General features: G+C 43.1%; 1 protein-coding gene across 6 annotated transcripts in view; it reads right to left on the reverse strand.

The window, feature by feature from the left end:
* The window catches only part of AGMO (alkylglycerol monooxygenase), a 515,888-nt gene that overhangs the window by 395,030 nt on the left and 96,531 nt on the right, over window positions 1-24,327 (reverse strand). For all 6 annotated transcript variants that reach the window (XR_005593863.1, XR_005593864.1, XM_039523587.1 and 3 more), the window contains exon 4: window positions 8,220-8,323. Coding sequence is in view for 4 of the 6 variants with exons in the window: in XM_039523587.1 (XP_039379521.1) it covers window positions 8,220-8,323 (104 nt within the window). In the remaining 2 variants the exon portion in view is untranslated. The remainder of the gene's footprint in view (window positions 1-8,219; window positions 8,324-24,327) is intronic.

Genomic DNA, 24,327 nt, shown 5'->3' on the forward strand with positions numbered 1-24,327 from the left:
AAAACAGCCAAGATCGAGTCCTGGGAGAGGCCTTGGCATGAGCAGAACTTATCTCTCGTTTCGTTCCCGCGAGAGCAAAGTTCCGGAAACGTAACGGATAACATCCAGAGGAATCAACCACTTGAGAGACCGGAAGGAACTGTTAAGGCGATCCGCCAGAGAGTTCCGGACCCTTAGGAGAAAGGGCGCTACCAGGTCCATCAATTGAGCTGTGCAGGAGTCCCGGAGCTGGCTAGCTCCCTGCAAAGAGAGGAGGACCGTGCTCCTCCGTGCTTGTTTATGCAACGGGCGTCCATTGTGTTGCCTGTGAACCCCGAGACACAAAAGCCTCATAGATGCTGCTGAAGCGCCTGGTAGACAAGGCAGACTGCTCTCAACTCCCGGACACTGATGTGCAAGGGCGGCTGATGAGCCAACCAAAGGTCTGGAGTGGGAAACTAACCCAAGTGAGCACCGCAGTCAAGAGATGGCGGCGTCCATCCTGAGGGACACCCAGGGTGAGGAGGATGGAACAGCACCCCTGTACACATCAGGGAGGGCGTAGACCCCCCAGTCGAGGGAGCCTAGGACGCTCGGGGGGATCGAGGCGACCATGACCATGCTGTCTCTGGCCGTGTGGTACACTGATGTGAGTCACGGTTAAAGTGTACGGAGGCGAAGCCTGGCATGTTCAGTTATGCACGTGCAGGCAGCCATGTGGCGCAGAAAACCTCGGCAAGTTCAAGCCAAACATTCCGGTAAGGTCCGTAAACCTTGTACAATGGTTACCATCGCGTGAAAGCAAGGCGTAGGTAAGCAGGCTGTGCGATACTGAAGTCCCGGGTGGCCTCAGTTAAGTGTATTCCCTAAGTGGGAATCCGGGTGGATTTCGCTATGTGGATTCTCAGGCCTAAACGCAGGAATAGGACCTCGTCGACGCCCACAGGAGTGGTAACTTGGGCCTCGGTGGTCCCTGGAATGAGCCAAGCGTCCAGACACGGAGAACGCATATCCGACGGTGGCGGAGTGGGCGGTGACTACAGGCAGACACCGTGAATACACATGGGGCTGTATAGAGGCCGACCGGGAGGACCGTAAACTGGAAATGACGGTTGGCCACAAACCGGAGGTACCTTCTGAGCGGAGGATAAATGGCGACGGGAAAATACGCGCCCTTCATATCGAGGGCGGCATACCAGTCTCCGGGATCCAAGGATGGGATGACGGTCCCCATGGATACCATGCGGAACTCCAGGTATATCATAACTGGTTGAGTTCCCGCAGGTCTAGGATAGGTCTGAGACCTCCCTTCACGTTGGGGGATCAGGAACTAGTGGGGCTAGAACCTATGCCCCTTTCGACCGTGGAACCTCCTCTATAGCTCCGATGGTGAGGAGCGCCCGCACCTCTTGCAAGAGGAATTGCTCGTGAGAGGGGTCCCTAAGAGGGAAGAGGAGGGATAGGCTTCTGCCCGATTGGCGGTTGGGAGGACTCTGATTTTGTGAGACATCGGCATGTACATGCCGAGAGGGAGTGCATAGTGACCTCGCTGTCCTTTGGGCCTTGCAGCCTAGGGCCAGTTTTGAGAACAGGCCTTTGTCACTGAAGGACAAGTCCTGTATAGTGTGCAGCAGCTGCGAGGGAAGGCTTGATAACTGGAGCCATGAAATGCGCCTCGTGGCAACACCCGAGGCCAGAGCCGTGGCTGTGGAGTCCGCTACATTCAACAAGGTGTGGAGGGAAGCTCTCGCCACTTTGAGCCCTTTTTCCAGGAGGGCATCAAACTCTTGACGGGAGATCTGAGAACCCGACTCCGTAAAGTCTCCCACTAGATGACAAGGGAGCAGGGGGAAAGACGCACATATAAGTGCCCGTCGCCCCTGGAGAATACCATGCACATGCATTCGACTCCCGTGCCTACGGGCGGGATAGTGGCCACTTGGAGATTCATAGTGAATGCCACCCGTCTCGGGAGGTCCTGATGGGCCCCCAGGCCGATTAGGGGAGGGCCCAAGGAGCACGCTTCTGCCACTGCCTCATCTGGGGAGGGGGCAGACGAAAAACCGGGGCAAGTGGGTCTTGTGTGGGCTCACGCTCCTGGACAACCTGCTGATCTGTTGGGATGTGGGAATCCGGTGGCAGAACCGGACTCCCGCTGTACCGGTCGGAGGGGGACGACTAACTGTCGCCCCTGGTACCCAGTGCTCTGACGGAACAGAGCGCGATGGGAGCACAGGTGGGCGCTCCCAAGATGTACAGGGCAGCCACTGATGGGGTTCAGGCTCCTGTCCTGGAACACCCGGAAGACTCTGGTGTGCACATCCGAATGGATGGCCATGGAGAAGTTAAAGCCCTGAGCGGAGTCTCCCTCTCCAGCTCATGGCGCTCGGCGCGGCACCGGGAATCGGTACCGTGAGGCCTACCGGTACCGGGAGCGAGAATGGGACCTGCGACTGGAGCAATGCCGAGAGGCTGGCCGAGATCTCGAGGCTCGACGCCGGGAGTGGTTACGTGAGTCCAGTGCCTGGAGCGGTGCCGGGAGCTGGATCTGCACCGAGTGTACCAGGTCGGGGAACGGGCCGCTGATTGGTGCCGCGGGTACGACCGGTACCGATATGGGGAACGGTGCCGGCACCGGCTTGGTGACAGGACCGAGAACATCTGCGGGACTGCTATCGTGAACGGTGCCGCTCTGTGGTGCCGACACTGGGTGGCGTGAGCAAGACAGGCTCACCAATAGACAATATAACCCGCACCGGCGGTACCGGGGGTCAAGGCAGCGCAGGTTCTGCCCTTGCCATTAACACCCTCGCTGTGGAAATGTGTCCTGCGTAGAGGGAGTAGTGAGCACAACCACAGCTCGCATCGGGGAGCGTTCAGGTGCTGAACTCAACGGCTCCTGCATGTCCGGAGTCTACAGTGCTGATAGTCGGTGCCGCAGCAGTTACCGGTGCCGGGTAGTGCGATGTAGTAGAGCACTCGGGCTGCGGAGCAGGCGGCTCGGACGCAGCAAGGATATTGTGCCTTTTCATCCTCCAGGCTGAGTGGACGTCGGAGCCAGCGACGGTCGGCGCCGAGAGGCCTTGGCGGTAACGGCGATCCGGTGCCGAGGGAGCGCTCCTTGAAGATTAACCGGCGCTCGGTGCCGAGAGCGGAGGAGCAAGAGCTGCCTCCCTCAGGAGCTGTTTGGGACGAAAGTCCTGCTCCCCTTTGTTCTCGGATTAAAGGCCTCACAAATGCGGCACTTATCCATGTGGTGAGATTCCTCAAGGCACTTAGGAGAGGATCTCTTGTCGGCATCGGCTTGTGGCCGGCCGAGCATTATAAAACCCTGTGGACCGGGCATCGGACCCGGCACCGGGTGAGGGAAAAGGGATAAACCCCGAACCCTGTGAAATAAATACACTATACTATACTACAAACAAATAAAGTTAACTACAACTATAAATGTCTGAACTATCTACTTAACAAGAGAAACTACGAGTAGCTAGGGAAGTGGAGGTCAGCTAAGCCGCGCTCCACTGTTCCAATGACCGACACGGGCAGTAAGAAGGAACTGAGGAGTGGGTGGGTCGGCTGGTGTATATATCCGGCGCCATGGTGGCGCCACTCCAGGGGACGCCCAGCCGACCCACTGAGTTGCTAGGGTAAAAGTCTTCCGGCGAACGTGCACGCGGTGCGCACACACCTACATGGAATGGATATGAGCAATCACTCGAAGAAGAACATGTAGTTTAAGAAACAAACTTTTCAATTTCTGAAGACACTGAGTACATTATTTTTTTAAAATAATTATAAAAATTAAACATTTAAATAAGCAATTTCTTATGGCGTTCTTATCTTTTATGTTTAAAATTTATAACTTTTAGAAAAACTGATGATGTATTTCAAATAAAAAATATTGAGTAATGGAAGAACCTTGGAGGATAACTGTGAGAGGCAATAATTACTTTGGGCCGAGCTCTGGGACACAACAAAATATATTAAAATTGTGACTTGTAGAAATAAGAATCATACAAAAAGTGGAAACTAGGTCAAATTACAAAGGATGAATATAAAAAACACACAAGAATGTAAGAACAAAATTATAAAGGACAAGGCACAAAATGAGATTAAACTAGCTAGGGATATAAAGGGTAACAAAAAAGCATTTTACAAATACACAAGAAGCAAGAGGAAGACCATGGACAGGGTAGGCCCATTACTCGATGAGGATGAAAAGACTATAACAGAAAAATGCAGTAATAGCCAAAGTGTTAAATGCCTTTTTTGCTTCAGTTTTCACCAAAAAAGTTAGCAGTGATTGGATGACTAACAAAGTGAACATCACTTTAAATGGTAGATCCTAGAATACTTAAGCAGCTGGCTGAAGAGATCTCTGAGCCATTAGCAATTATCTTTGAGAACTTGTGGAGGATGGAAAAAATACCAGAGGACTAGAAAAGGGCAAACATAGTACCTCTCTATAAAAAGGGGAATAAGGACAACCAGGGAATTATAGACCAGTCAGCTTAACATCAGTACCTATAAAGATAATGGAGCTAATCAATCAATCAATTTGTAAGCACCTAGCTGATAATAAGATGGTAAGTAACAGGCAACATGGATTTGTTAAGAACAAACTATGTCAAACCAACCTAATATCCTTCTTGACAGGATAACAAGGCTTGTGGACAGAGAGAAAGTAGTAGATGTGATTTAGCTTGACTTTAGTAAGGCTTTTGATTCAGTCTCACATGACCTTCTCATAAACAGCCAGGGAAATATAGCCTAGAGGAATCTACTATAAGGTGACTGGAAAACCATACCCAGAGAGTAGTCATCGATAGTTCACAATGGAATTGTAAGGAAATGTGGTGTCCTGCTGGAATCTATTCTGGGTTCGGTTCTATTCAATATCTTCATAAATGATTTATATAATGGTATAAAGATTTCACTTATAAAGCTGTGAGAGCAAGCACTATGGAGGACAGGATTAGAATTCAAAATGATCTGGACAAACTAGAGAAAGAGTCTGAAATATATAGGATGAAATTCAATAAGGACAAATGCAAAGTGCTACATTTAGGAAGCAATAATCAGTTGCACAAATACAGAATGGGAAATGACTGCCTAGGAAGCAGTACTACAGAAAAGCATCTGGGGTTATAGTGGATCACAAACTAAGTATGATCAAAAATGTAACACTGTTGCAAAAAAAGCAATCATTGTCTGGGACATATTAGCTGGGGTATTGTAAGCAAGACATGAGAAGTAATTCTTCCACTCTACTCAGCACAGATAAGACCTCAACTGGAGTAGTATGTCCAGTTCTGGGTACCACACTTCAGGAAAGATATGGACGAACTGGAGAAAGTTCAAAGGAGAGCAACAAAAAAGTTTAAAGGTCTAGAACACATGACCTACAAGGAAAGACTGAGGAAAAAAAGGGTTTGTTTAGTCTGGAGATGAGAAGACTGAGGGGGTACATGATAACAGTCTTCATGTACATAAATGGTTGTTACAAAGAGGAGGGTAATAAATTACTGATCTTTAACCACTGAGGACAGGGCAAGAAGTAATGGGCTTAAATTGCAGCCAGGAAGATTTAGGTTAGACATTAGGGAAAACTTCCTAACTGTAAGGGTAGTTAAACACTGGAACAAATTACCTAGGGAGGTGTAGATGGGTCGGACTCACCCCTGCGGTGCCTCCTGCTGGTGACTCCGGGAATTAGCTCGTTCCAGCGATGGAGCGCCCTCTGCAGGCCGGTGATCTGCCTGTCCTCTGGCCCCCGTGTCCCTCCCTGGACACGGTGCTCTTTCACATGGGGTGCTGCCCCTGGCAGTAACCCCTTTCTCTCTGGGGCTCCCCTCCTTGGGGAACCCCCACCCTCTATCCCCACCTTGCCTCAGTATTGGCTACTGCCAGTCATTGTCTAGCTCCACACTCTGGGGCAGACTGCAGTATCAGCCTACTCATCACAGGCAAAGGGGTTTGGACCTGCTGCTTTGGCCTACCCCTGGGCTGCCCTCTGCAACCCCCAGTACCTGTTAGCCCTTCGCTAGGCCGCAGCCTGGGGCTTTCCAGGCTGGAGCTCCCCAGCTCCGTAGCCTTTCCCCAGTCCTGCTTCACCCAGGTACCTTGTTTCTAGCTCCTTCAGCCAGGCCCATCTCCCTCTACATGCAGAGAGAGAGACTGTCTGTACTTCTGGCTTCCCTGGCCTTTTTTAGGGCCAGCTGTGGCCTGATTGGGGTGTGGCTCAGCTGCAGCCACTTCCCCAATCAGCCCAGCCTAAAGCCCCTTCCCAGGGCTGTTTTAAAGCCCCAAAGGGCAGGAGCGGGTAGCCACCCCGCTACAGGAGGTAATTGCCTCACTGCAGGGGACTGGACCAGTTGACCTATCAAGGTCCCTCCAAGTCCTACATTTCTTTGATTCTATGAAATTCATTCACAAAATCCATAGGTGAGCCCTCTTAGCAATTGATATTTGACAGGCACAGTGATCACCCTTCAAAAATGGCAATTTCCTTTAACCACTTTACGGAGTACTGCAGACACTAAGGTAACGCTTACCAACAGCATTTGGGTAAGAGCAGCCACTGGAGAGAAACAAATACACACATGGGCATCCCATCCAGTACTTTCACAGGTAATTCTCCTCCTGGTTCCAGTTAAGAACATAAGAACATAACAACAGCTGTACTGGGTCAGACCAAAGGTCCATCTAGCCCAGTATCATGTCTTCCGACAGCGGTCAATGTCAGGTGCCCCAGAGGGAACAAACAGAACAGGTAATCATCAAGGGATCACAGGTTGACTGTGTGTTGTGAAGAAATACTTCCTTTTGTTTGTTTTAAACCTGCTGCCTATTAATTTCATTTGGTGACGCCTAGTTCTTATGTTATGAGAAGCTGTAAATAACACTTCCTTATTTACTCTCTCCACACCCGTCATGATTTTATAGACCTCTAGCATATCCCCCCTTAGTTGTCTCTTTTCCAAATTAAAAAGTCCAAGTTTTATTAATCTCTCCTGGTACAGCAGCTGTTCCAATGCTACAGTGTTAGGCTGCTTTGGTGTTTTCCCCGCCACAGCAATGTTAAATTTAATATTATGGTCATTATTACCAAGCGGTCCAGCTATATTCACCTCTTGGACATGATCCGGTGTTCCACTTAGAACTAAATCAAGAATTGCCTCTCCTCTTGTGGGTTACAGGACTAGCTGCTCCAAGAAGCAGTTATTGAAGGTGTCAAGAAACTTTGTATCGACATCTCGTCCTGAGGTGATATGTACCCAGTCAACATGGGGATAGTTGAAATCCCCCATTATTATTGAGTTTTTATTTTAATAGCCTCTCTAATCTCCCTGAGCATTTCACAGTGACTATCACCATCCTGGTCAGGTGGTCGGTAATATATCCCTACTGCTATATTCTTCTTATTCGAGCATGGAATTACTATCCATAGAGATTCTATGGTACAGTTTGGTTCATTTAAGATTTTTACTTCATTTGATTCTATGCTTTCTTTCACATATAGTGTCACTCCCCACCAGCACAACATGTTCTGTGCTTCCATTATATTTTGTACCCTAGTATTATTGTGTACCATTGATTATCCTCATCCCACCAAGTTTCTGTGATGCCTATAATATCAATATCCTCATATGAGGCACTCTAGTTCACCCATCTTATTATTTAGACTTCTAGCATTGGTATATAAGCACTTTAAAAACGTGTCACTTTTTAGTGGTCTCCCATTACATGATGTAATTGAATGAGACTTTTTTTCATTTGACTGTTTCTCATCAGATCCTACCTGTATTTTATCTCCATACGCTCCTCCTAAGGGATGTCTGTGTCCGAACCACGTGCTTCTCCATACCTGTCGGCTTTCCCCATGCCTTCATTTACCCCAGCATAGATCCAGAGTAACTCCATTATCTGTTACTCTGTGTCTATGCTGGCATTATGAAGAAGAATATGTTGCATTAGGTTTAGAAAGTTATGATTGTGTGAAAGCCTGGGACTATAATTGGCCTTCTCAATGTTGACTTTATTTCTCCTTTTCACACATCCCAATGAGTGTGTAAGCGTACCTATTTTCGATTCTCAGGATGCCTCAAATTACCTTTCTGCACTGTGCTTTTCTTGACTTACATTTTATTTTCCTTCAGACAAAATTAAATAGCTGTCATTTTATATAGCAGTGATTTTTAATAAAGTTAAATTATATTATTGCATTTTGCATAACTTACCCAAGAAGTGTATCTCTGCAGTACAGATTGTCTCAGTGCTGTGGATAAGTTATAAGCTTCAGAACTATGATGTACTTGGTGTGCTGCCCACAATATATTAACCTCTGCAAAACACATAATTTCTAATGAGGCATGAAAGAAAGAAAGAAAGAACAAAGCCGCATTCGTCTCCCATGACTTTTTTTAACCTAAAAGCAAATGATTCCAAAATTTACATTTTGCTATTTTATCATAATATGGCAGGTAATAAAAACTAACCTTCAGATCTGAATTTAGAGATGATGAAGAGAATGGCATAGGTTAAACATTGGTAAGTGGACACGAGTGGGTGTAATTTACTTGCTGAGAGAGAGAAGAATGAGGTTACAAAAGAAAGTAGAAGGCTTTAAGAAAATGTGAGATGAAGGGTCAGGGGAAGGCAGCCTTGGTTAAATTATATTTTCATCAGGCATTTTGTCACTGACTTCAAGGGGACCAGAATTTGGTGTGGATTCCAGTATCATACTTCAGGTTTCCTTCAGACTTGGATACTAAAAATGTTTTAGTGCTTGATGAGTAAAGAAAAAATTTAAATAGTAACTTTCTGGGACACTTCAGTCTTCAAGCCCACCTGGAAACTCACACCACAAGGACATGGCCATTGTCTGCCTATTAACAAGAAATGGAAAAACAAAGCATTCAGGTATTACTGTCTGGGAACTTTGGATTCAGTCAAAATATAGTGACTGGGGCACTGTTTTATGGGTGAGGTTTGGGCGAGGCTGGTGTAGGTCACACGCCCCAAAGGCATGACACTTTTGATTTGCTGCATGTTTCAGAGCAAAACAGAGAAACACTAACTGTTTACCAAGGCATGTTTTTCTTTAAGTACCACTCTGGGTGGCCTTGTTGCTATGAAACTTTGAAAATCTAAAGATGTTTGGACAGTCTTAAGTGGGAGGTTATCAAGCAGAAAGGAAAGCCAAAAATCTTTCATGGCCATCAGATGTATTGCAAGAGGCTGTGAGGAAGGTCTTAATTACACTATAATGAGAAGGTGGGTGGTTAATATAGCCCCATAAGGTGCCTTTTCAGCTTGCAACTAAATTAAAGGTCACATATGTTTAAAGGGATGAAATTTACATAAAGTCTCAGCTGATACAGAATTTGAAAACTGATTGGCTGACAGCCAGTTAAATCCTCCCCACTAATGGCAATGTTTCACCGGAACAATTAGGAAACTGCCTTTGGCAGATATTCGGATCCCATCCACAAGAGTGATCTTACAAATGTGTATTCAAATGCCTTGAAATTATCTAGTGCCAAAACTATGTCAAATGGTTCAGGACTGACGATTAACACATAGTTGTAAAGTAAACGGATGCCAAATCAAACACCTTAATGAATCTCAAGGTGTCTTCATCATTTCAAGGGACTAGAGAAATAACAGAGTGCCTGTATGCTAGAAATTAGAATTTCTGTATCTAATGAACTGTGACAAGTTAGTAATTTATGAGGCAACTTCATCATTTCTGACTGTCCTCTAAGCCTTTGAAAATCCTTATGATAGTTGTCTTGAAACTACAATTTAAACTACCTATCACAAAACATATTTAACACTCAATCTGAGAAACCTTTATTCCTTAAATGTCTCTTCTCCTGAAGTAACAAGTGTGCACTCTATCTAACATTTGTCATCTGGGGGGGCGCGGGGGGTGGACATCTTAATGCATGCTGCCTTAATGAGCTCACTAGGAGATGAATTATTCAGGTGAGCTTCAATACTGTGTAATAATTTGTATTTGAAATGCTTCCCAAGACCTCTACAGAAGCTAAATGAGTGAACAAAGAATCTAAAAAGGTGGAGGTTAAAAACCTGTCGTCTTAGTTGTTTTAAAAGCATTTACTTCCTATCACAAACTGTGTGTAACACAAGCCTTCACTCAATGAAGTACAGCTGTACAAACAAGGTACAGTAACTGGATCTTCCTTATTTCCCTCAGTCATTTTTCAGCATTGTGAAAAGTTCAAGGAAGGGAATCTGTGATGATTTTTACAGTCTACATTCATTCTGGTTAAGGTCAAATGGTTTTCAAAACTAATTAATAAAATGACATTTTATTAACAGAGTTTAAAATTAAAAAAGCTTCTTAATCTAATGAGCAGGCTAACTGCATGTTAAAAATCTTCTCAAATGTGAGAATCGATTTGGAAGATCAGTAAGTTGAAAATATAGTAGAGCAGTATTAGAAAAAAACAAACAATACTGCCATGAGTAATTCAGTCTAAGAATATTTTCTGATCCTTATATTGTACTCCATTAAAGCTTTAATCCTGCTCTCACTGAAGTTAATGGAAAAACTCACCTGGAATTCACTGGGAGCAAGAGCTACCATGACTAGATGTCCTGACAATATCGGGATCACCCCAATATTAGGGGCTTTGTCTTATATACGCAAGTATTCCCACCCATCTTACCCCTGAAAAAAAAGTGTCCTTATTTTTAACACTTACTATCTAGTCACCATAGCAAAGGGCAGAGTCAGTAATTTGAAATTAATTTTATCCTGTTTTAGCTGAATAAACTGACCATCATTAATATTCATGCTATTTTTTAATTTGAAGCAGTTTAACATTACTGTCCCTGTGTGTACTGCAACAGATTTGGGTTTATAAAATCATCCAAAAGATCAAACTTGAAATTATCAGCATTTTAACAGTATTTTTTCTTATTTTTCAAATGTCACCTTTCACAGCATTTATTAGCTTTTACCTACATAAGAGTCAAAATCTGTCATTTATACTTTCCCAAACTATTACAGTGAAATTGGAGGAGATGCGATTTCATGGAAATTATTAGTTCTGTCATATTTTTGCAACATTTATTATGGTTTTGCAATCTGTTTTCATTTTGGGAAATAGTGCCAAACAACTTATATTGCTTGAGTATAGGCCTGATAAAAGGGAGTTTTGCCTAAGGACTTCAGGATTTGGCCTCAAAATTGAAGAAGAAAAAAAGGAACAAAATTATCAATATTTTCTGTCTCATCTGAACTGATAAATGGTAGCCAAGGCCGTGAAACTCCCCTTGAATTCAACTGAAGTTTTTATCCTGCTCTGGACTGCAGAATTGCATCTTCTGTAATACAGCAGGAAAGACCAGTAAGAAAAGAATAAATAGCAGCACTTACACTAACAATAGTTTATAACTGTGACTAAGAAGCCTGAATCTAGGCATCAATCTATTGTTATTATTATACAATATCCAGCTACAAATAATATGCTGTAAAATACAAAATATGTCTCAAAGGTAAAAAGCAGACTGACCAAGGAAAATAACATATTGTTCACTAATCAGCAGCATCAGGAACAGAAATTGAAGTGTCTCGAGAAAGCTTAGGTGGCAATATTTTTAAATTTCCATGAATCAAAGAGAAGACAAATTACTTATGAAAATATAATTGTAAAACATTGTCTTTCACCCTTCCTTAGGGTGGAAAGTAGAAGTGCACCCAATGCCTATTTTTAAAAAACAGATAATAAAATTAAAAAGATGGCCAAAATCTGTACCCTTTTCCTCTCCATCCCCATTCCCCAAAAGAACCAAGGAAAGTAGGCACTTATGGAATTTGAGGTGCTAGCTATATAAAGCTTAAAAAAAAACAACAACCCACAGTGTCATTTTTTCTTCGTCATGCATGATTAACAAGTGAACTGAAAAATTTAATTGAGCAGAACACAACAAAATTAGGAATAGGTATCAGAACAATGGTTATGATTTGAATTATTATATGCAACAGATGATGGATAATGTCTCAAAAAAACCCTAATTTTCCTCCTAAAATCTACTTATGAAAGGCCAAATCCAGAGGTCTGCTCAGGAAAACTCCCACTGAATTCAGTGGCTCTAACTCCCATGTAACTTCATGATGAATTATTGTGGGAACTAAGTGAAAACTAAATAAAAATTGAGGGTCAGATCACAACATTCCTCTCCCTCCCCAATCCACAGAAGGGTTCTTCACAGTACAGATTTCATCTCTCTTCCTTGGGGATGGGAGGTGGTCAACCATCTACATGACACCATAACCCCTTCTTGAGACCCCATGGAGGGCTGTCTCTGGGGTTAGGATCTACATGGGGCTGATGGTATAGAAGATGCACACATTGTCTCCCCATTGGCCCTACTGAAATTACTTCAGTAAAGTAATACCCTGGAGCTGTCCTACTCTTCAACATCAGGAAACAACTCCACAAAGTCCCACCTTATTAAATGACCCTGGGGTAATCCAAACCCACAGAAGGCCCTGGTAGATGGCAGGAATTTAGTTTATGGATTTCTCCCCAGGGCCATGTGGATATTAGGTTTGCAGCTACAGCCTGTTCTCTGCAGATAAATGACACTCGTCCAACAGTACAATCCAAAGGAACACTAAGACAATCTCTCAGAACTTCCCTCCATCTTTATCTTCTTCCCTGGGTTTTACTATGGGAGGGGGAAGATCTTGCCCCAAATAAGGGTATGCACCCCAATAAACCACTGTCATTAATACTGATATATAAACACCCACTTTCTACAGTGTTGGCATTATAGCTGATTCTTCTCCACTTTGAATTTCTCCTTGCACAAGTTTTACTTTTTGGCATCAATCAGCAAGTAGGCTGTTTTAGAGGTGGTAGTTGATGCTGGAACCCCATTGTAATAGCCCAAAATCAGATTCAACACTTTTGCTACCTGTTTTAAATTCAAATCAATTTCCCATGTGATGGTAGAAACTGCTCATCTCAGGCATAAGATTTCTCTTCAAAATACAAAACACAGTAAGTTCAAATTACCCTTTGTTCTTAATTTCCTTCTCCTTTCACCATGATACATAACTCACCATATTTTGTTTAACAACAGGAGAAAATGCATTTGCCAATAAAAACTGTTCAAGAAGCTATGTCAGTGAAAACAGAAATTTTCACAACACCCCAAGAACAGCAGCAAGGTAAAAATGTGTCAGTTCTGTTAAACAGATGAACAATTTCTTTTCAAGTTTTTTCACTCAGAGGGCTCAACCATAGGCTTTAGAATTAAAAAAAAAAGTGTGCAGACAATGTGGAACATATTTGTATTACCACTTAATGAAATACACTCCGAAGCATGGCTTTTGATTCTTTTTTCAGAAGTCATGGCTATGGACAAGTGAATGGCGGGGGGGGAGGGGTATTTGAATTCAAAATCTAATTTTAATCTAGCTATTTTTGTTATGTTTTGTGGGGTAAGGTGCATACGTTATTCAGTCAGAAACAGAAACATATGACTTATCTAACAGTACATACATTGAGAATATTTACAATTATGTGTACTACATCACAAAGGTACCACGTGATGAATGGCTTTGGCTAATGACCGCCCAGGTCAGTGGTGAGATATTTCCCTTCCTCCACCACCTAGTGTGGTCTCTGAGAGTCACCAGTACCTAATGAGGAGCAGTAACCTACAATGCTTTGGGTATCATTAAATATATTGCATTGCAATTACAAGGGAACAGGTCGATAAAATGGCTGGTCTCCTGACTCCACCCTCTCCCATGGCCTTGCTAAGCAGAGCCCCAACAGTGGTTGTTGAAGAGGAAGGTGGTGGGGAAGCAAACTTTGCAGCCACCTCTTCCATTTGTGAGCCCCTCCTCTGTGGGATTTAGACCCTTCTGCAAAGAGGCCCAAACAGAACAATTACAATTTGTTAGGGACTCCCATCTGTCTTCTGCATTCCCTATAGCTAATGGGTTTAAGATTACTTTGGTAAACAGAAAAAATCTTAGTATCTAGCTATTAGCTTTTGTTTATCAAATACTTATTCCACTGGAAAAACAAGATGGGTTTGATCCACTATCTACCTGCTCAGTTACAACTGATCTACTCTGCTACTTTGCTTTATGAATATATCTGCAGACTTTTTCAGAGATCCATGCTCCCTGCTGAGTGCCATATTTGCATAACAGCTGGATGAAGAAGCACACAGATAGAACACATTTGAGCTTTACCTTATAGCTTATACCTTATAGAGAGACAGTTATCTTATAGCAACAAAAGATGGGTATGGAGTGGAGGGAGGCTCCCAACTGCTCTGAAATCAAAACCCTCCTGAAGGCTCATTTCTTCTGCCCTACCAGCACACAGTAACCTGCATTAGTCATCAACCATCTCCACATCAACATTAGATTGGTGCGGAGGATGAGGGGGAGGGGAGAGAGAGAGTCAGTGCTCTAAATCAACATCCCTATCGATCTCCCTGTTTGTCTTGTCTGTCTTTGCCTATCTCTAAGACAGTGGTTCTCAAACTTTGGTACTGGTTACGCCTTTCACATAGCAAGCCTGAGTGCAACCCCCCTAATAAATTAAATACACTTTTAAAATATATTTAACACCATTATAAATGCTGGAGGCAAAGCAACGTTTGGGGTGGAGGCTGACACCTCGAGACCCCCATGTAATAACCTCATGACCAGGGCCGGCTCCAGACCCCAGCACGCCAAGCGCGCGCGTGGGGCAGCATTTTAACGGGAGGGTGGCAGGCGGGTCCGGCGGACCTTCCGCAGTCATGCCTGTGGGAGGTCCAACGGAGCCGCGGGACGACCGGACCTCCCACAGGCATGACTGCGGCGGGTGCGCTGGTCCCGCGGCTCGTGTGGACCTCCCGCAGGCATGCCTGCGGAAGCTCCACCATAGGCGCGGGACCAGCGGCATGTCTGCGGGAGGTCCCGCGGAGGCGCAGGACCAGCGCCCGACAGCGCGAGTGGCGGAATTTGTAGAGCCGCCCCTGCTCATGACCCCGAGGGGTCCCAATCCCCAGTTTGAGAACCGCTGCTCTAAGACTCTCAGAATGCATCTAAAATTGCATTTTAAAACCTGTGGCAGTGAGTCTCAGAGCCTGGTTCTACAGACTCGGGCTTGCGGGGCTCACACTACAGTGCTAAAAACAGCAGTGTTGATGCTGCAGCCTGGCCCACTCCTTGGACTTCAGAGCCCAAGCTCCAACACAAACCCAAACATCTGTTTTTAGCACCACAGCGTGAGCCCCGCAAGTCTGAGACTGTAGACCCAGTCTCTGTGATTCGCTGCTGTGGGCTTTAACATGTAGTGTAGACATACCCTTAGTTTCCCTGGGCTGGAACTGTTTCACAGTATTTGTGTCTTGTAAATTGTTGTTAAATAAATAACAATGCTAAAATACATTATTTACTGAGAGCCTCCACATCGTTCCTACCACAAATTTTATTCCCATGAGGTCAAATTCTTACCTCAGTTACACCACTACCACCAAAGGGCTGCACAGGTTTAAATGAGAGCAGGATTTGACCCAAGGAATTTATGTGGAAGAGTGTACTATATCCCACACCCAAAGGAGTATATGTATTATATATCTCCCCAGTGTATCCCAGCCTGTACAGCACTACATTAATCCGGGGGATGGAGGAGATGTGAGGTACATGGCATTTTAACCTGGTTATTTCTCTTTATGTTAAATCAGACACTTTTTCCCCCTACTCACAAGTTTAGTTTGATGGGTTTAATATCCTCAACATTTTTATGTTTAAATCATTTAACATTAACATTGTGTTTAACTCAAAGACTAAGAGTAAAGACTCAAGTTCTAATCCTTGCTCTTCTACTGAATCACTGTGTGGCCTCAAGCAAGTCATTTAACCTCTCTCAGTTTATATACCTGTAATAGAGTTTACAAACCCCATACTGAGCACAGGCAGAAGGGAGAGGAGAGTCTTCCCTGCTTACCGGCAATCAGGCTGATCACACCCCTCAGAGCTGCCAGAACTACTAATCATGGAGACATGCACCCACAACTGGGACTGATAAAGAAAACAAACCCAGATATAAAGGAGGGGGAACAGAGATGGAAAGGGAGGCAGAAGGCCTGGGATAGCAGAGGGGCAACAAGGAGACTGCAAGCCCTGGAGTTTAAGGGCTGACAGATTCAATGTAAAGTAAGAGTTTATGGAGTGATCTAATTAAAAACAAATAAAGTAATTTAAACAATTTAATTAATTAGTTTATGGACTGATCTAGTTACAAACAAACTGAAGAGGACCAGTTGGGAAAAAGCTGGAACCCCTAGAAAGAGTGCACCAAGAGCAGTTGACAGTGCCTCATAGGAACTTTATGAGGATAAATGAATTAGACCCAGCACTTGCATATGGTCCTGCATGGGTGCAAAAAAGAGGATGCAAGGAGTGTCCCATTCACCTTGTTCTCCTGAACAGGGCCAGACACAATCCCAGTCCTTGCATGTTGAAAGAAGGCAGACTTGTTACAGGCTAGTACTGAGGGTGATGCTCCTCTCAGTAGAAGATGGCATCAGTTAGCAAAGCTGAGCCTGCACGGCTTGATGAGAGGGAAGTGCACACTGCACTCTGGGAGAGCATGTAGCAGGGGCTGCACTGGCTTGAACTCCCAGAAGAATTGTGCCTGCAAAGGGAGGTGAGGTGGGGAAACTTCATACCCCCGCCCCTCCTCGCCACAGGCACAATTTAGCCTTCATTATATATACAGCATTTTGTAATACTGAGATGAAAGGTGCTTTACAAGTATATGTGCAAAGCAATATTCTTCTCTGAGAGAGTACAGTGGTGACACAAATTAATGTCCAGGTTACCGCATGCTATATCACACAATAACTCGTAGACTTTCAATAGTAAAGTTACTGTATGATGTCATGATAGAGCAGCACGAAGTAATTCTGCAATTAACTTTTGTCACCAATGTAATAAGCAAGTTTCATAAGACAATCAAATGCATGATTCTTTTGTGATGAGAAAAGAGGTGTTTTTTCTGCCCTTTTTTCCCTAAACTATCTCTGCTTTTTTCCCCTCTTCTTAAATTACTATATGTGGTCAGTAAAATATTCAGTGAGTGGGCTAACTTATAATCAAGTAGTACATTGGGCTATATGCTCCCATGGTTTACACGCCAAAAGCTGTAGCAACCTAGTACAAAACCTGTCTCCAAAAGCTGTGCACCAGCCAAAACCTCTTGCTTGATCTGCTGCCATACCAGTTGAAAACACAAATCCACTCCCACAGAAAAGATTTGCAAAACTCAAACCAGAAAGAATGGGCTGAGGAAACGTGGGAAGACTCAGGGAAAGCCAAAGTATTACATATACTACCCAAGGGGAAAAGGGGCAGATCATGTCCCCCTACAGCAAAATCTCAGGGGACTACAAGATATATTCAGAAAACTCAGATATAGTTTAAACCTGCAAAATTTCTGAAGTATAATGAGATCAGGGGAGCAGACTCTGGCCAGCTGCAAAACACTTAGAAGCAGTGGCCCGCCATATCATAAGATCTGTGGGGAATTCCTGCCATCCTTATAGGTTTAGGCTATTCATGCAAATCTACAATACTTCTCAGGGACCACTGTCTCTCCAATGCAGCGTAGCTCCCTCAGGAGGTCTGTGTCATCTTCAGGAGCCAGGCTGCCATGGTCAATCTACCTATGTCTGGTCCCAAATAGCTGAAGGCAAGAAGTGGAAGTCTGCATAAGTCAATTATGACAGGGTCAATATTAACTTATACTGTATGGAAGTCTCCATGTGGCTGCTGGAGGATAATGCTGCAGACTGCAGCTATCTCATAGTAACCCCCCACCCTGCCATGCTATCAACTCCACAAACCACAGCAGATGTTCAGTAAAGTCACTCAATATTGGCTCAATCTCCACTACCTCCAAGGCTAAATGAACAGATTTCCCCCTCTATGAGGAAGAAATTCAAAGGATAAATATTCCAAAGCAGCATTAACTTGCTATTGTCAGAAATCCATATTTCAGTTAGGAAAAATACAGAAGTTTTAGAGGATGGTAAAGCATGCAGAGGCCATGTGCACAGTGTTGAAGCTTCATATGCTTCATCTCAGATTTTGAGAGACTCAAAAAAGCTTGCTGCCTATTTCGGTATACTATGATCCCCTACTACAAATTCTCCCATATGCTGGAAGTGCAATATTTCAAATCCTCCCCAAGATAGTAGACCTGATTCTCTGGTACCTTGAAGCAGCTTTATACCATCCCAGGAGAATAAGTGTGTCCAAATGCTGGCTTATGTGAACCCCTAGACCTAGAGGATCTCCTCAGCATAAGGATGGATCTTCGGATGGTGAGGAGCCACCATAGCAGCCTATGCCACTCCCTATCCCAACTGCACGTACGGGGTATGGTTAGGTTATCCCTGCACTCCAGCAATCCCTGGTTGTCATAACAGCCCAGGGCCCCTTTGGCCACAACAGTCTGAAGTCTGCTTTGATTTATACCAGGGAATGGACTAGTGCCAGGGCAGCTTCAAGACTGACTTAATAGTGCCTTAATACTTCATTTTTGCCAACACTCTGATCTATTTTGAGCATTCCACAGTTGCAACCCAGGATCTGGCCCAAAATCTTCAGTTACTTCTCTCTTCAGTGGGAATTTCTAGCCACACCCACTGCTGGTTATTGCAAAGTTTATTTTTTCCCCTTTGAAGGAGTGATTTGGTACATATTAACTCATGCAGCTCATTTATGTAGCAATTTTTTTAGCTCTTAGCTCTTTCCACACCTTTTTACTACAAAGACGAGCATATGGCTCATTAATTGCATGCCCATAAATCAATTTAGCTGGTGAAGCCAGATTTATATATTAAAATAAATGCCTGCAAGAAGTTTCAGAGTAAAGGATAAAATTCCTAGCTAGTGAAAATTGGAAAAAACAAACATAGCTCCAGTGAAATCAAGGGAGCAACACCATTTTTTCCCCCAACTGAAAATCTGATTCAAAGCTTTTCCAAATATGGCTGCTGATTACTATACTGGCAACTCTGAATTTTGGAGTATCGCCAAGCTGCATAATATAACTTGGTGTTACTGAATACTAATGTCAAACTCTGTGGTATAAATGTGAGAAACATTAACTGTGACCAAATTAGCACTTTGCTCCATAGCCCAATGATATGAAGACCTGAAACTAAATTAAATGGATGTTAAAAATCAAATAATTGGGTATTTCAGTATGCCTACTTTTCTATCTCTTCAAGTTGCATTAAAAACTGAGCCACTGAAATGTCAGCATATGGAATTTGAGAACATATTCATCCTGAAGGATCTTAGAAGGAAACTGCTGGAATGAAATGGAAAAAGAGAAGATAATTCTCCTTTTGTTCTTTTCTGAGGGTTCTTATTTTCCTGTATTCTAGGCTGTCTCTATGAAAGATTGATGTCTGGTGTCACTGCTAGGAAGTGCAAACTGTTCAGCTTCATTGCAATCTATGTCCTCATCCTCTTGCTCTGCAGGATACCACATACTTTGGCAGCCGATATTCAGATGGGAAGCACTTTAATGGCAGGAATGGATGCCAGTGAATCCTTTTCCCACAATGTTTAAACCTCTGAATGTGCATACATTTAAAGCAACATAAACTTACAGGATATTAAGAAGGAAACAATGACTGATATTAACTCAAGTAACATTCATGTTTCTTATTTGTCCCCCTCCCCAAAGCACCACATTCAAGGAATGTTAGGAGATATTGCAAAAAATGACAAATTGTAGTGAATAATAGTCTGCCAATATTTAGACACAATGAGGGGTGTCAATCAGGGGAAATGTATATGGGTCATTCATATAGCAGAATTTACTCAGCTCTTCGTCTTTCCAGAATAGATAAATTGAGACTTAACATTGAAAAATCAGTCAATGGAGTTACAATGTGTAAAACCAGTGTGAGAAGAGAATCAGAGCCATGGATTCTATACAATTTCCTCTTTGGGAGTATTTTGCATGTCTTATTAAACCAAGTTCCTGTCTCCTATATATCAACATAAAGATAGAATTTTCAAAGGAGCCCACTGAAATTTACTGGAGTTTGGGTGCTTAAATCCCTTCCAAGCTTAAGATTCCAAGGCAGTTTTTGTAAAAGTAGGTGTTTGCCTCATTTTCCTTAGCCAAAATTTCACCTGTTCTTCAAACTTTCACTTCAAGCGCAGACTCTAGAGATCCTTTGGGATCTCATAATAATCTTTAATATTTACTTTTAATAACTCATGATTTATACATGACCCACAGTACAGTGAATCCTACGTGGACAAAAAATAGCTTGATTAGCATACATTTCAGGTAAACGGAAACATGGTACAGAGTTGAAATCCACATCCTGCACTAGTATCAGTTAGTGCAAACCCTGTGCCATTCATATATACATATTTTTCAAATATATTCTGAATTGCCAATATCATCCAGTGACTTCAATGGACTTCTGGATTTGGGCCTTTGTCAACATATCACATCCACTAATGGTTCTTATGCTCTAATCATAGGCATTAAAGGCTTACAACGTTTTGGATGGATTTAAAATTCCCTTCCATTTTTAAAAAATAAACTAATTTTCTACCTTTACATTCCCCCCACCGCTAAAATAGTTCAGTGGTCTGATAATTAATAAGGCAGGTGGCACATTTAAAAAATAATTAGCACAAAATACTTTAAATAATCAAAAATGTATTATTTTCTCTCTTTTTTCTCCTATTAAATGGACTTTTTTAATTACTTCAGATAAATCCATTTATGTTCAATATCAGGCCTCCTGGAGCTTTTAGATTGGTAAACCCTAGAAAAGTTAGACGGACTCTTAGGTGGAGCATCACAAATTCTGAGTTTTGTACTATATGCGCCTTATCCAAAGCCCATTTAATTCAACATAAAAAGACTCCCACTGACTGCAATGGGCTTTGGAACAAGCTCAATATACACAACTCCAACCAAAACAACAGGACTTTAACCTTCTGAACTCAAATATGACATTCAGTCATTTAATCAGATATACTGCAAGGGTCCTAAGTCACCCAAAAATATTTAAGGCGGCACTGTGCAAATGTCCCATAAATTATTCTTCCAAGAGAGAACATGAATCCAAACAACAATTATTCCTGCATTATACAGTTTGGTAGTCACACATAGCCCATTTACAGTATATTTCATGTACAAATGAACTTGCACCAGAGATATCGCTTTCTTTACTGTTACTGTCAATCCCTATACTCTACTCCCATTCCCAAAACCACATACACAACACCAGATTTTCTGTGTCATTCATTAAACTACTGACTGCTGCATCCTTCAGGCAACACACGGACTCCAGCCAGTATCAATTGCAGTGCAGCTGAGATTATCACTCAGACAACATGGTGATGAAAACCGTATTGACAGAAGGGCTAGATAAATGCACCAGATCTTCAGCTCCTGCCATGGAGTACACAGCCCAAGTGAGTAAAGCTGCCAGGGCAGTGTAAAGCTCACCTCTGTACTTCCCCAATCCTAGATCTGCTGCATTGGGTTAGTCCCAGATGTAAATTAGAACAGCCTGAAGGGCCGCCCTAATTTAATGATCCCAAATGGTTGAAGTGGTGGCTAAGGATCAGTAAAGCTTTGGGGCCATTCAAGCCACATCCCTTTTCTCAAACCACATCCCCTAAGTCTGCACTAGGGGCGTAAGAGCCCGCAGCCAGGTACACCAGCATTAAGATCAGCTGGCAACGGGGCATAAATTGGCACACCACACTAGAGGGCTTGGCCCAAAACCTTTTACTGGAGTGCTATGACTGCTGATATTATCTGGTCTCGCACTTCAATCATGAAAAAGTGGGGAGTGGTTAATAGTCTATTTTCCTAAAAACATAGTTAGGAAGGTACTGTAGGTGGAGTGGGTAAACAAGCATGCAGAGAAGTCTCAGGGGCAAATTCTACCCTGACTTACTCGCCAGATGGGTCTTGCACCAGAGATATAGACAGACTGCAGTTTGGCCACTATATTTCCAGGTTCAATACCACTTGCTGCCACTGGGGGAGTCCAGGGAATCCTGGAAACACTGGATTGTTCAGGCAGTAGAGGGAACGGGAGTGGTGCAGAGCAAGAAATACATACAAACTTCTGTGGGACTAATTCAGATTAACCACTCAGAGAAAGGGGATGGAGCTTCCCTTACATGTGCCAATCTGCTTGCACCTATAGCCCCATCCCCTAGTTTCTGTAGGCCTAGTAACTGGAGAGTGAATGGTGGGTGCAATGGGCAGGATGGAGCTGGGTTTCTGAGCCAGAAGGTATTTGGGGTGGGGGGAAGGGGAATGAGGGGTGTCAAGTAGTGCTGCCAATTTTGGTTGCACATATTCCTGGAGATTTCATCACATGACATAATCTTTAATTAAAAATTAATCTTTAATTCCTGGAGACTCCAGGCTAATCCTGCAGGGTTGGCAACTTTAATCAAGTGTGGAAAAGGGGCTTTTTGTGAACCAGTTGAGTAAAAACTTCCAATGTTTCATATTTAAATTACAGATTTTTTCCTCAAAGATAACCTGAGATTAGTGTTTCAGAGCAGGGATGGACTGTTACACTGGCTATATATTGAATAAGAAGAAACTTAACATTAAAGCTATGAAATGCAACATACAAAATGTGGGGAGGTCTTAACCTAAACAATGTTTATACTAAGCAGATCTTCTTGAGGAAAACAGCTCTTTATTTTATCAAGTATCATAGTTGTATTATTATATTGCTAGTGTATGACACTTTTATTATAAATGTTAAAATAGCTGTTTTGTTGCTCTGAGACGGCTGGCTCAGAACTGTCCAGCAGAATCTGTTGTTGCCCTCCTTAGGTGGACTGTGCCAATTAAAACTCCAGTATACACAAGACATAGTCTGTTATTCTACAGCCATTAATCTCCTCCCACAGTTGAAGAAAAAACCAAGTACCAAATCTTTTACTGAAAATGAAGAGGGTGGGGGTTGTGGGGCAGGGTGGTTAATAGGAAATATATTTGTAGAAAGTTTTACAATGTTTTAAAATGTCTTTCTCTGGATGGCAGTATATGTTGTCTGTGTACAGAGCATGGGAGCTATCAAGATTTATAATAAAAGTTAAACAACTTGTCCACATTCATCACAGGATCAAGCCTACCTTATGCTGGCAGAGGACCCCAATAGTGGAAAAAGACTCTCAGCACCCAACATGCTGCTTATCCAAAAAGAGTCACGTAAGGTGTCTAATAAAAGCTCATAGCATCCTGATCTTTATCATCATTGTGAGATGTATGTGTGGGTGATATTTAAGAAGTTGCGTAGAGGTAATAAACTTGCATGTTAAAACCAATGTCCCAGGCGGAGCTGACAAACAGGTTTCTTCCACAGAGGAGATAAGATATGTATCTCTCTTCCCCATATAAATTAAGCATTATAAATCAATACAATGGAAGCATATTTGCATATGGGACACACAGGAGTATAGGACAACACCTTGGAGCCAGAACCCTAGGAAAGGAATCACAGAGGTCATCCTGACTTCAGGGGCAAAAAGAGTGGACTTTCAGAGGAGTGCAAAAAGAACACCATTTTTATCCTCTATTTGAGGAGCTAATCAGGCAGTGCAATTATATTCATGAAAACAGGATCCTAAGCTGTCCTGGTTGGACAAATGCTGCAAGGAAGCCTTAGGGCAAAACTGCTGTAGATAAGGGTTTTAGCTTGTTAAAATTAAATTTAGACTCTAAGAACTGTGTTTGACTTTTTTTTAATAGTTGTAACCATTTTTGTTTCCATTATCCTTACTCAGTATCTCTTAAATCTCAGTCTTTAATAATAAATTTACAATTGTTTCACTATAAATACATCTCCATGCTGTAGTTATATAAAAGACCTGATCCTGAATTGTACTAATCAAGTTGTTTGTATACTGTTCCCTTAGGAACAACAAACCTGGCAATTACTGTGAGTGTCCAGTGACAAGGGTTGGACTCTACAGGGGGACTTTTCAGAGGAGCTCAGGGACTGGAGTACACCAAGTGTTAACCTGCAAGGAAAATAGGGGCTGGAAGAGCACTAAGGATATTGGTAAAAAGAACAGATGCATAGAATCCAATGAAGTGGGCTGTAGCCCACAAAAGCATATGTTCAAATAAATTTGTTAGTCTGTAAGGTGCCACAAGTACTCATGTTCTTTTACGGATACAGAATAACACGGCTGCTACTCTGAAACCTGTAAGGATATTGGGTGGCTAACCCACTGGGAGTGTCAGGGAGCTGACATCCATGTTAGCACCA

The sequence above is a fragment of the Mauremys reevesii genome, linkage group 2 (assembly GCF_016161935.1).
Source record: "Mauremys reevesii isolate NIE-2019 linkage group 2, ASM1616193v1, whole genome shotgun sequence".
In the NCBI taxonomy this organism is placed as follows: domain Eukaryota; kingdom Metazoa; phylum Chordata; order Testudines; family Geoemydidae; genus Mauremys; species Mauremys reevesii.